The sequence below is a fragment of the Dermacentor variabilis genome, chromosome 5, assembly GCF_050947875.1.
Source record: "Dermacentor variabilis isolate Ectoservices chromosome 5, ASM5094787v1, whole genome shotgun sequence".
NCBI classification, from domain to species: Eukaryota; Metazoa; Arthropoda; class Arachnida; order Ixodida; family Ixodidae; genus Dermacentor; species Dermacentor variabilis.
Window position 1 is genome coordinate 108278226 of NC_134572.1, and position 12087 is coordinate 108290312.

At 48.6% G+C, this 12087-nt stretch overlaps 1 protein-coding gene across 8 annotated transcripts in view; it reads right to left on the minus strand.

Moving 5' to 3' along the window:
- Positions 1-1474: 1474 nt before the first annotated feature.
- The window catches only part of GluClalpha (glycine receptor alpha 1), a 381181-nt gene continuing 370568 nt past the window's right edge, over positions 1475-12087 (minus strand). For all 8 annotated transcript variants that reach the window (XM_075693269.1, XM_075693265.1, XM_075693264.1 and 5 more), the window contains one exon: positions 1475-6373. In XM_075693269.1, coding sequence (XP_075549384.1) covers positions 6143-6373 — 231 coding nt within the window. In that variant the 3' untranslated portion in view covers positions 1475-6142. The remainder of the gene's footprint in view (positions 6374-12087) is intronic.

Below are 12087 nucleotides of genomic sequence, written 5' to 3' on the forward strand. Positions count from 1 at the left end.
AATGGTCCATTCAGCGAAAACGCCGGTGTCTGTAGCAGCGAAACGGCCCCTAACTTCCCATTGGCTACGACGCCACGTCGCGTGCACGCCTCGACGAATCAGAGCGGGCGAAAGGGTACGTCTGCTGCTACGCTGCTGCGCCAGGTGTTGCATGAGGGGAGAGGGCATCGTGGCAAACGCCACGTGACTCCCGCTCTCGGAGGCATGTTTTATCCGCGCAAGCTCTTGCTTCCGTTCTAATTTTGCCTAGGTAATTCCTATATCAAAATTAATGCATAAAGAAACAAAAAATTCCACAGGAAAAAATTTTTTGCGATGGTGAGTTTCGAACCTGCGACGTCACGCTCATAAGCCGAGTGTCTTATCCACTGGGCTAAACGAGCGCTTTCTTTTTCTCTATTGCCTCGTAATTGAAATGCTCGGCTTAACCAGCGCCTCCTAGATAGCTGGCCTGTGCACGCTGCTTCATGGCATCATGCTACTCGAACCGAAATTTCCATTGTCAAGCCTAGCATGATAAAAGCGGCGACGTCAAAATCACCGCGGCTTACTCGGAAGCGTCCCCGTTAGATTCTATGGCAGTCGGGCCAAGCATGACGTCACGCATCGAAGTGCACCGGCATTGTGCTGTCCACGTAGGAGACGTCGGCCAAGCGTCTCAGCGCTCTCACTTTCCCGCTTCGAGTTCACAACTCGAAGGACCACTCAGCGGCGTTCAAATGGACATTAATGCTTTAGCATTAACAACACATAAGAAGTGCTTAGACGTTCTCGAATTTTTTCTCTAAGAGTGATTTAGAATATCTGAATGTCATCACTCGCACCTCGGAACTTAGCCGTGGTAAAAACATTGCGGCAACAATGCGCCAAACAGGCTAGAGAAATCACGGGTCAAGATGGAGTTTTATTACTGGTGCTGTCTTTGTAAGGAAGCTGCTTTGTTCTTGAGTCAGTGTTTGTGCAGTACATCTTCTAGAAGGAATACTCAGTTCGTGTTTTGATTTTTCTTGGAGTATACTACACTACAGTGTGTTGAATGTCTTCTGTTCCCAGTATTAAACTTCTTAGCATGCTCTGTTATTGAACTTTGTTTCGGTGAGCTGCTGGCTATATGCTTTAACACAAAGCGCCACGAAAAAGGCACTCTGCTTGGCCCCAGCAGCTCGTTTAAGGCCAAAATGACTCAAGTGAGCTTTTGACACGTTCACGCAGTACTTTCAAGGACGGGGACATCAATGAAGACAGAAGACATCATGAGCAGCAAACTTCCTTCATTGAGCATTCATGTCACTCGATAAAGCGTACGTTTTTCTTTAGATATACGTCAAAATGTTTTGCTTGCACCTAACAAATTATGTCTCTATGTACGTCACAGACCACGTGGAGTCCACGGCGAGAACTTTCGCCGCCCAAAACTTTCGCAGTTACATTCGACGCTATTATGCCTATAGGGGAGATATACATAACGAAATAGGTCTTTTCGTTCGTTTTTATTATTAACAGTAGCCATGTTTCGTCGATAGAATATCTGCGTGCTGACCGCGCGTGTACATGCTAGAAACGGGACCAACTCAGACTGTACAAGAGAAACACTCGAGTCTGTGTTTCGTCGTTTTGATTCTTTGACAGAAGCGCTATCAAACTCGGTGGCAAATCATGCATGACCTACTGGCGGGGCGATACTGCACTGACTCTGAATACACTCAGCACTGGGGTGGTGCGTGGGTGCAGACACAAAAGCCACAATTTCAACCCAAACACAGTCGTGAAAAGAAGTGGAAGAACACGAACAAAAAAGCTCGAGCACAAACTATCTCGACAACAGCCTCAGTACAAACTGGGCCTGTCGTACGGTACGGACACTGAGATGTGAGCAGCCTTTGGCACAGTGCATTCTTACGGAATCGCCAGCAGGCAAAAGAGCACAAAAGCAGCCCGAACATGAAACTTGCGTCTGCTAACACTCCTTCGCACACAACATGACTGCGCAAGTAGGCGAAAAACCGTGTGCTGTCGCCCGTGAACTTAAAGCAGAAGTCTAAACTGATGACTTCGTGTTGACTTCTTTTGCACTGCTTTCCTCCTGAATGAAATGATTAACGCTCGCACAGCAGCAGTTACGTTCAGTACACACCAATGAAGCGACTGTTAGTCTACTTCGAAGCTAAAATGGAATCATAAAAAATACCGCAGAGCTTTAAGCAATTTGCGTTCTTTTTTTTACTGCGCTACATCCTTCATAAACTTACGACGCGTTAGCTTTACCAACATTTGACAACTAGGAATTTGATTTGGCTAATGAGCTTCTCGTGTCGCACGAGGTTAAGTTATCGAAATTCATCCTCGGGGAAATGAACACACAAGTAAAAGCACACGACTTCTGCCTGGCAAACAACAAACGTTCACTTTGACCACTTTTTACAGACAGCTCAGGTGCACGTAAGAAAACACCAATTCACTATGAAACACTTGAACCATATGTACAGCGAACCCAGTTTAGACAAGCACATACGTAAGCACATACCGATCTACGCATCTATGTACAACGGTGACTGTGGACCCTGCGATACGAAGTACGGACTTACATTTTTTACACTTGCTCGTGTCAAGACAAAGCACAAGAGGATATATGACTCACCAAAAAGTTAACGTCACTTGTATGTACACGGATAAATAATGCCCGAAGCCACTTCGTTCTTTAATATCTTAAGAGAGAGAATTCGCGCGTAGTGCTTTGAAATTTCCCCGGACAGAGTTCCTTTTTTGTTGGTGACTGCATAATATCTGATTTACCAGTGGAAGAATAGATTACCCATGGACTAAGAATATAGAAATTAAGTTATGACAACTCTGTAGCTTCGCTACACAATGTACTTCGCATATTCTTGAATAGCTGCTCACAATTCCTCCAATTAGGCGAGTGACTTCAGGTGAATACTCATCATATCGGCCGCAATGGGGCAGTACCAAGGATGTAAGCTGTCCAGCTACAGCAAACCAGTGTCAACTGGCTGGAATAATATCAGCTGGACTACAGAAAGGATCCGTAGGAACTTCCTGCGCCAGTCTTCATTGTGGTAGTGATACGTTACCATTGTTTTATTAACTTTTCTTCGGCACTGTTCCCAAATGACAGAAAATTTCAGGGCACGAAACGTCGCGTGGGGATCTGAACCGAGACGAGAACGAGCAGCAGGGTGACCTTGCGCCCCACGCTGTACAAACAAACATTTGTGTGCACGCCTGTGTACACCGGCGTCTCCACGTGCATGCTATATACATGCATAGATGCACGCTTCTTGATTTTTTTTTTTGCAAAGCGCCCTCCGCACACGCGGGACAACGCGTCGCATCGGTGTCGCCCCGCATTTCAAAGGCCTGGCTCGCCATGTTTCCCGTCCACGCTTTTAGTTTGAGGGTAAGGGCTTATGTGAGGAAGAAGGTGGGATCTCAAAGAGCGACACCTAGACGAGGTCCCGGTGCGGAGGTGCTTTTCAACTGAAAAATAAAAGTGCACAAACAAGCACCGCGCACGGTGTAACAGCAAAGCGACGAAGACGACCTTCGAGGGTAAAGGGGCGCAGTGTGTATAGTTACGCGGTGTAGCTACTTTCAAGTGGGTAGCCTCGTGAAGGACTAGCCTAGACGATCGGCTTGGAAGCAACATTCTTTTTTTTTTGGCCGGTGTGTCCAGGCTGCGACACTATCGTCGGCCTCACGCATAACCGGAGCCGCCGAGCAACACGCTTTCCACCGTATGTGTCGGACATAACTGTCGCGATATGTTGGCTTTTTTTGGAAAGGGGGCGCCCACATCATTCTGCTTGGCCGGCGGCACAGCCGTTTCAGTTGGTGCCTGGAAATGCCCAGTAGTCAATGCCTTATTCATCGATTGCTCAAGCTCGTGGTCATACATATTATTTTGAGCCACTTCCTGTCCACCGTACGTTGAACGCACTATATATCCCAGACTTGGGTAGCGTTCGGGTGTATGTAAAGGTGACAAACTCAGGCTAACAATACCCCGCTTACGCGAAGATTCGTCCCCTCCCCCTCCACAGCTATGGTTCTCCGACCCAATTTGTTTTCTCTTTCGCTTTAATGTCTCAGAGTAACACCGTTTCGGTCACTTCCAAGACCCGCAGGCGCGTCGACATCCGTGCGCTCTGTCCTTTGCTTGAAATGATGAAACGTACACCTGACAGCAGCCGGTATTTGTTCGCGAAAGCACAGTGATAAGGGCGGTAGGTTGTTGCCTACAAGACTTCGCGGTCAGCTGGCTGCGATACCCTTGGAAAGGATAACCAGGATAAACGGTAGTCTCTGTAGCCCCTTCTCCTTCACGGGCACCCATTCTGGACCCCCCTGGGGCCCTCCACAGCCATCACACACACGGTGGAAGACTCGGCGGAGCGCGCTTGCACACGAAACACAAACGGGTCGACGTCGTCAGACCGTCGACCCGCAGCGGCCTACATTTCCTCGGCGTACACATAAAAAAGCAGAGAGAGAGAGAGAGAGAGAGAAAAAGACAAGAGTCGAAGCCGAACTGAGGCACTGCTCAGAGGTACACAGTGAAGTGTCGCGAGAGCTATTGCAGCCCAGAGTCCGGGAAAGGAGGACCGGAGGCGGTGCCCGGACCCCTTTCCCCCACAACGAACACCTTGAGAGACACGAGAGAATATCAATGTACACAAGACGAGTGCTCACATGTCATTCACGCAAGTGACACAACTTAAAACGCCTCGTGCGCACACTGCTTTCGCCGTCGTCCTTTTTGCAGTTGACACATCAACGCTCCAAGCCCCAATGTTTGCAACATCACTTCTTTACTCGAAACAAAGGCTGATCACATCTCAGTGCAGGTTCCCGAAGCAAACAGAGACCGTGACGAAGTTCTTGGTGCGTCGCTGATATAGCGACGATGTTTTCCTGTGTGGGACGGCACTACCATAGAGCGTTGCGGAAATTAAACTTTTTTCAACACTGAGAACGTACGTAAGCTTCCTGTCTCTCTAGAAACATGCGGTATAAACACTTGACCCTCTATAATGACAGTCAGCTTGCTTAGGGAGGAGAAGAGTTAGGGAGGGTACGCATGGGACAGGGGTTGGATATGCAAGCGTCAAAGAACACACTCTCCGCATCCCTACGTACGCTCTGACTAGCTAGATCGATCACTACGACTTTGGGAGAAGTTCATACATTGTATGGATCGCAGCAACTTCGTTTACAATACCCATGATCCTTGGCGCTAGCCTTGAAGCGCCTGCCCGAAACGTCCCTCTCGTGTATTACCAAAGCGTCTGCGTCCGTTCGTAGTTTCCTGCACTCAACCGCGCCCCAACCCCTAGCGGCTCAGCATAGAAAAGCCGACGGTGTAGAATAGTATCGATTTACTACGGAAGCCTCACAACGACGAGATGACGAATGCACCAGTTCTGAAGGTGCGCAGATTTTCTTTTCCATCGGCATGAGTGATAGCTGCGGTTAAAGAAGCAGACCGGCGCATGGCACACACGAGAGGCACGTCTCTGTTCGAACATTGCCCCAATGGAACAGTTCACGTATAAACTCTTTTCGTATACACAAACTCTGAGTGCAACGACCAATTGTACGGTAATCGGACATAACATCTCGCCATCGACAACTTTAGCTTACTTGTTTCGTTCTCACCCTCCCGCTCTCATTTCTCCCTCCCCTCCCTCCCCCCATTGCACTTCAGCATCAGCTGCGTAATGATCTTTCGTGCGAAAACAACAGTAGCCAAGGGATGGCCCGAAACAAGGTCCCTTCCTCGTTGCTGGTGCCGACGGGGCTGAGGGTCGCAACGGAAGCAGTAGTGGCGATGTTTCGACGCGTCGGAGGCGCAGCCACTGGCAGCCCTCGGCGTTGGTGTCGACATCGTGCCGCCGCTTTCGCACGGTTTGCTGGCTGTGGTGGCGATGACGATTCGAGCGTGCACGGAGGATGAGGAGTCGGGACGGGGTGCAGCCCCACCCGCTCCCGGGTTTCGGCGGCCACCGCGCGGCAGGCGCCGGCGCACCCGTTGTCGTGAGTGCGCGCGACAGAGTGCGTGTCTGTTGCGACGATGGTGTCGGATGGCTGCTGCTGCTGCTGCTGTCGTGGCGTTCGTGTTCAGTCACTCGTCTTCCTTGTCTTCCCGGAAGAGGTAGGTTGTCCAGTAGACGAGGTTGAAGAGGGCGAACATGAGCGGAAAGAAGATCCGCGAGACGACGTCGATGCGTTTGGATCGCGTGGGAAACTTGGAAAGCCAGGCCTTGCAGAGGTTCGTCTTGGGGGTTTTCATGTGCACCTCGCACTGCCGCAACTTATCGGCATGTAGCTCTCCGTGGTGGTGCACCAGCGGCTTCTGCGAACGGCAATAGAAAAGGGAGGGGTACATTAATTGACAGCGCGACGCTGGTTTCGAGCAAAGAGAAGCTTGTACATCATAGTATTCTCTAGGATTCGTTTAGGTCTCGGTGCAGATCTCTCACAACACCAAAGTCCGCAAAAAGGATTAAAGGCTCAGCAAAATGTGCAATAACACGTAGATAATGTCCTACGTGGGCACGTAGTAGTACTGTCATTCTATCCCATGTGCAACCAAGTTCTTGCTTGCGCTACATTGAATTTGCCCGCTCATTACGTGCCACTAATGTATCGACTGAATTACTTTTGCTGTGAAGCCAACAGTACTGCAGCTATTATTTATTTCATATCTGAGCGTAAAATTGGTAACACTGCCTTGTGTAGCACGCGTGCACGTACGTTCGAGAGAAGGCGGTTTTCCTACTGTCAACCAGTTATTACGAATGTGGGCGCTCGGGGATGAAAAAGGAAATTGTGTGCAATGCTTTGCTGGCTTACTTATACTATGTAGTTTTCAAAGAATGTTAGGAGCCGTATTTTCTATGGATTCTTTCTTTCCTACTGATTTTATAGTTTTCATATCATCCGCCCCTCCTCTCGATCAGCCGATCTCGGTAGCAGTGGGGTGCACAGTATTCTGACCAACGTTTCAATGGGTATACCTATCCTTGTCAAACGACACCTATGCATAGATAGCTTCACCTGTCGAAAAGTAGGGCAGCCTGTCTTGGGCATGTCACCCCTGTTTATCCAATTTATCCCTGTGGACCTTGGCGTGTTAGTTTTAACATGTTAGTGGAGTGACGTCAACACGTGACGCCAACACGTGACGCCATTCCACTAACTCCTAGGATGACAAAGCTGCCTTTGACAAATAAAGGTCCACCTGTTGAAGCGTCGGCCAGCCTGTCTCAGGCACTTCACCTCTGTTTACACAATATTTATACCCCAGTATGCTTCCATTTGTCGGCCCCCGTCCTGACTTAAAGGTGCGTTTATATTTTGACGTTATCGGCACGCTTGCAAGCGTCGCTCGACGCCGGGCGCGTTGGAGCGCGTTGACTGCGCCCGTTTACGTTGGCTGCGCCAGTGCGTCGAACCATCGGTCGAACTATAGACGTTGTTGTTACGTCACGTCACGTTGTTACGTTACGTCACGTCACACCCTTACCCTAATCCGCACTACCACGCTGCAGGTGGCCCAAATGATATCCGGGGTCACCACTCGTCGCCACAATATGCGTGAAGAGGACACCCTGAAACTCATACCCAGCCTCGTGGTTAGTAGGGTGACATACAGTTTGTCGTATCAGTGACTTACCAAAGGTGAACAGGATCAAGTTGATGTCATGCTCCGGAAGGCCTATAAGGCGGCATTCAAGCTACCCCCGGGCACTCCCACGAGCAATCTTGTCACATTGGATCTGCACAACACCTATGCAGAGCTTAGAGAAGCGCAACTCGCCAAGCAGCTGCAGCGACTTACGCAAACACCAACGGCCCGCGCACTACTTCGACGCCTCGGCTATACCGGCCAGTGCCATGAAGCAGCTCGCCGCGAGCCCATTAGAGACCTCCTTCGCACTAGCGATAAGGTCGCCCCCATCCCCCGCAATATGGACCTCCGACTACACCAGGGCCGGCAAGAAGCCAGAGTAGGAGCCCTCGAACGAAAGTACGGGCACAAGAACGCCACGTACTATGTTGACGCCGCCAACTACGACCTGACTAACTCGAAAACAGTAACCACAATTCCGGACAACACACTCCAAGAATTTACCAGCGCCTCCATAAGCTGCCACAACATCACCGAGGCTGAAGAAACAGCCATTGCGCTCGCTCTTGCCCACGGCTACAGACACAGACGCTCACTCACAGTTCTGACGGACTCCCAGGTGGCTTGCCACAACTACCTACAAGGGCGCATCAGCCAGCCTGCCCACAGTATCATCCTGAGCGCGACAGACACTGGCGAGCATCCCAATACAGCCCCCCTCCCCAATTCAGCATCGCATCATATCGACCCCGGGACACATAGGGCGGGAGGGAAACAAGGCAGCGGATAGGGTAACTTGAGGATATACGAGCCGAGCGCCCTCCAACTCCACCCCTGAGGAACCCGTTCCCGTCCCGTGCAACTACTCGGCCATTCTAAACCACTATAGAGGAGTCAGGCGAACCTATTCACCACCCCGCCGAACACTAAATAGAGAGGAATCGGTCAGTTGGAGGCAAATCTAAACTGGCACGCATCCCAATTCGCACATCCTCACTAAAATACATCCTACGGCATACCCTCCTCGCTGCCCATGGTGCTTAGCTAAAGCCACCCTATATCATAACGTGTGGGCATGTCAGGCCATCACTGTCGTGCCCCCCATACAACAACCTACAGCGGAGCGACGGGAGGAGCTGCTGGCCAGTGAGAGCCTGGAAGAGCAGCTGAGTCTGATTGACCGAGCCCGCAGAGCGGCAGCCGCAAGCGGAGCCCTGGGCTGAAGGCCCCCTATCGCAAGCCAAGAACCTCCGACCACTCGGAGTCTCTCCGCAGCAATTTTACTACAAATAAATAAGTTTTCACCACCACCACCTCACGCTACATCGGGCTATATTTAGCCCTTAACCTTTATTCTCTCCTATCTACATTCATAGCAAACTTAAAAAGGCCTGACTGTGGTGTAAAGGTTATAAACAGGGATAAGGTGCCTCAGAAAGGGTGGTCTTTCTGAGGCACCTTATCCCTGTTTATAACCTTTATACCACAGTGTGCTATTGCATCTGTCAGCTCCTTTCTTGATTTTAAAAAGGTCCAACTATTTCGGTTAAAACTGTCCCTACTTAGTAAATCTGTTTCAGTTACCATTATCAAGTGCACTTCCTTTGATACAATTCGTTTTCAGTTGTGTCCCAAGATTGAAAACAGGAGCGTGCGTCATCGACTCCGCCAGTCATGAGACGTTCACTGTAAAAGAGCGGAGTCACCGCCTCGACTTCGACGGGCCGCTCCCATGACGGCAATTTTCCATGTGGCATCTCACAGCCCTATTAGGCGGATACGCCTTCGGGTTGGGAAGAAACACCCTTCTTCAGGCGTTACGGTCCTGTAATGGTTGAGCACTAGGCCGGGAGTGAGCCTGTACCGAATTTTTGGGGTAGGTACGCGGCAGCAGCTCTCGCCTGCTTCCCACAGCCGCGTCGGACTCTCTACACCGTCCATAAGGCCATGCCTGTGCGACGTGTCTTACATTCTCAGCAACATCTGCAGCTACTTTCTTATTTAGTTCGCTCCGAAACAGCGCTGTCAACATGTTTTATGTGTTAATGCTGGAATGTTTGAAATATAGACAATATTCCTGTAACTGGTTTGCTCTTTGTCTATATTTGTGGTCTTTTATTTGCAGAAAACGCTCTCTGAATGTGCAGGGTTACGCTCTGCAATACAACCACGAAGTACTAAACCCAACCTTGTTCCGGGGAACTTGACACAATGGGACAGTGACTAAAACAAGTGTTAATTTAACGAAAATGGTTCGAACGTTTGAAAATTTCGTAAGGTCATGCGATTGTGAATTGGAATAACGGACGTAACATTAGCAAAATCGACCGGCCAATACAAACAGATGTTAAGAATGAAAACCTTTTGAATTAGGACAAAGGATTCTTTGGAGGCTAGCCTATATTATAGCTGTCTTTCCACGGAAGAGGTTCGGTTTATGTGGAGCATCGGAATATTGCACGTGCGTTGTAGCACGCTGCAACCGCGATTGAAGTGCCTCATGAGTACATGTTTCTACGTGTGCAAATGTGAGAGAAACGCTTTACGAGCGGGGGAGGTGTTTAGCAATCTAAGAAACATCGCAAGTGGCACTGCGTATAATAAACTGGATCGTTCATGTGGGAACACCTAATGAATCAAGCGCTGCAACAATAATAAAAACGAAAAAAAAAGCGGTACACTGTGGCCCTCCGCTGCGAATAGCTGCTGCATTGGGGACGTTGTATTATGTCGAGACTTTCGTTTCGCCATTATATCTTACGACACGCTCTTGAAGTGCAGGGTAGGCTAAAATGTGGATTCCTCGTTGACAGATTGTATGAACGCACTTGCTGAATTGATTGACGCGCTTCATTATACAGTGCTCACTCGCAAGAAAGTTTACTAGTGCCAACATAGGCGTATCTCTATTAATAGGACTGGACAGTTAATTGCAGATAGGCGTATAAAGATCGGCTACGAATAAAGGTGGGCTTTAGGCGTATATAAATATGTTTTTCAAGCGTTCCACGACCCTTTACATAACTGCTCATTCTGTTCTAGGTTCATGGCTGTAAAAGCCCAGCTGAAATAAACTACAAGCCGCCAACTCATTGTATGACTTTCATATGACATTTTATAAAAGTGAATGACCCTGAAGCCGGGCCTCATTGCTATATGTATTGCTTTATCACCGTTCCTACACTCAGAGTACCTTGTCATACGGGTCGATTATTTCGTTTACATAGTGTGGCTGATATGGCGCATGAAAAAAGAAAAAAAAACAAGCAATTCCTGATTCTTCTTTAATTAGGAAGATTAACTATGCCTCTCCAGGTGCGTCTGTATGCTTCCATCTATAATATTTACTCTCGCAGCCACCCCAAGAGTCCTAGCTTATCGCGATAAGTTTTCTGTGCCTCAATCATTTCTTAAGGTACTTGCATGGGTGTACCAGCAGTTAAAGTAGGACATCTTTCCACTCTATTTGATGTCATTGTTTCGTGAAACGAGCAGTTTTTCTTCCAGAAGGTACAGTGCCCGTCTACGCTTGGTAAGATATGGACATCTAGAAGATGTGTTCCAGAGGATGAGTTCCTGAGCGTGTGCATGTGCGAGTGAGGGCCCGAGCAAACGTGTGAGTGTGATTATCGCTGAGCCTCGAGCAAAATCAGAGTCTGCGGTGCGTTGCAGCAATAAGGAACACGTAGTGTGCGTTCAACGATCAATCCTGGGCACGATATACGATATGGAACTTCTGTCTATGATTTACTCAATGCAAATTCAGACATAGACAATAAAAAACGTAGACAGTGTGGCGTAATCGCGCTTGAATAAGAAAACAATATAAATTTTGGCTCTTCCGTACGAGCTAATATATTGGACAGCATGGCACAATATCGTCAACCGCCGCATGTGCGGACACTGCTGATGCTGAAAAAACGGCTTAGCCTCCGGTTTGAAGCTGCTACCCTGTTACTACACAAAATACATCACCCCACACAGTTTAATATTCGACTGCACAAACAACTAATTGCTCCCCTACTACCTGTTCTTAAAAATCCATTAGGCGCGTTATTCTTTCGACCGGCCTACTGCTTTGTACCCCATAACTATGGTCCTACCAAATTAGACTATAACATGCCCGCTCATGTTTCACTATCTGCAGCTGCTTACCTTACGCGCTTGTTTTTGGGAATGTATTGGCGTATTTCTTTTTTTAAAATGCCAATAAAAGAAAAAAGAGAATTAAAAAAGAATACTAACAGAACAATAGCATACATGTTCAGTACTCCAACGCTGCAACATGCAATTATACGAGGCTGGACATTGTCCCGCTGGCTAATGCGCTCTAGTCGGATGCGGAAGTCATGGGACATACACGAATATTTCAGTACGGGCTTTTTCTTACGCATAATAAATAGCCCTATGGAGCTATTTTAGGTGACACACTGAGC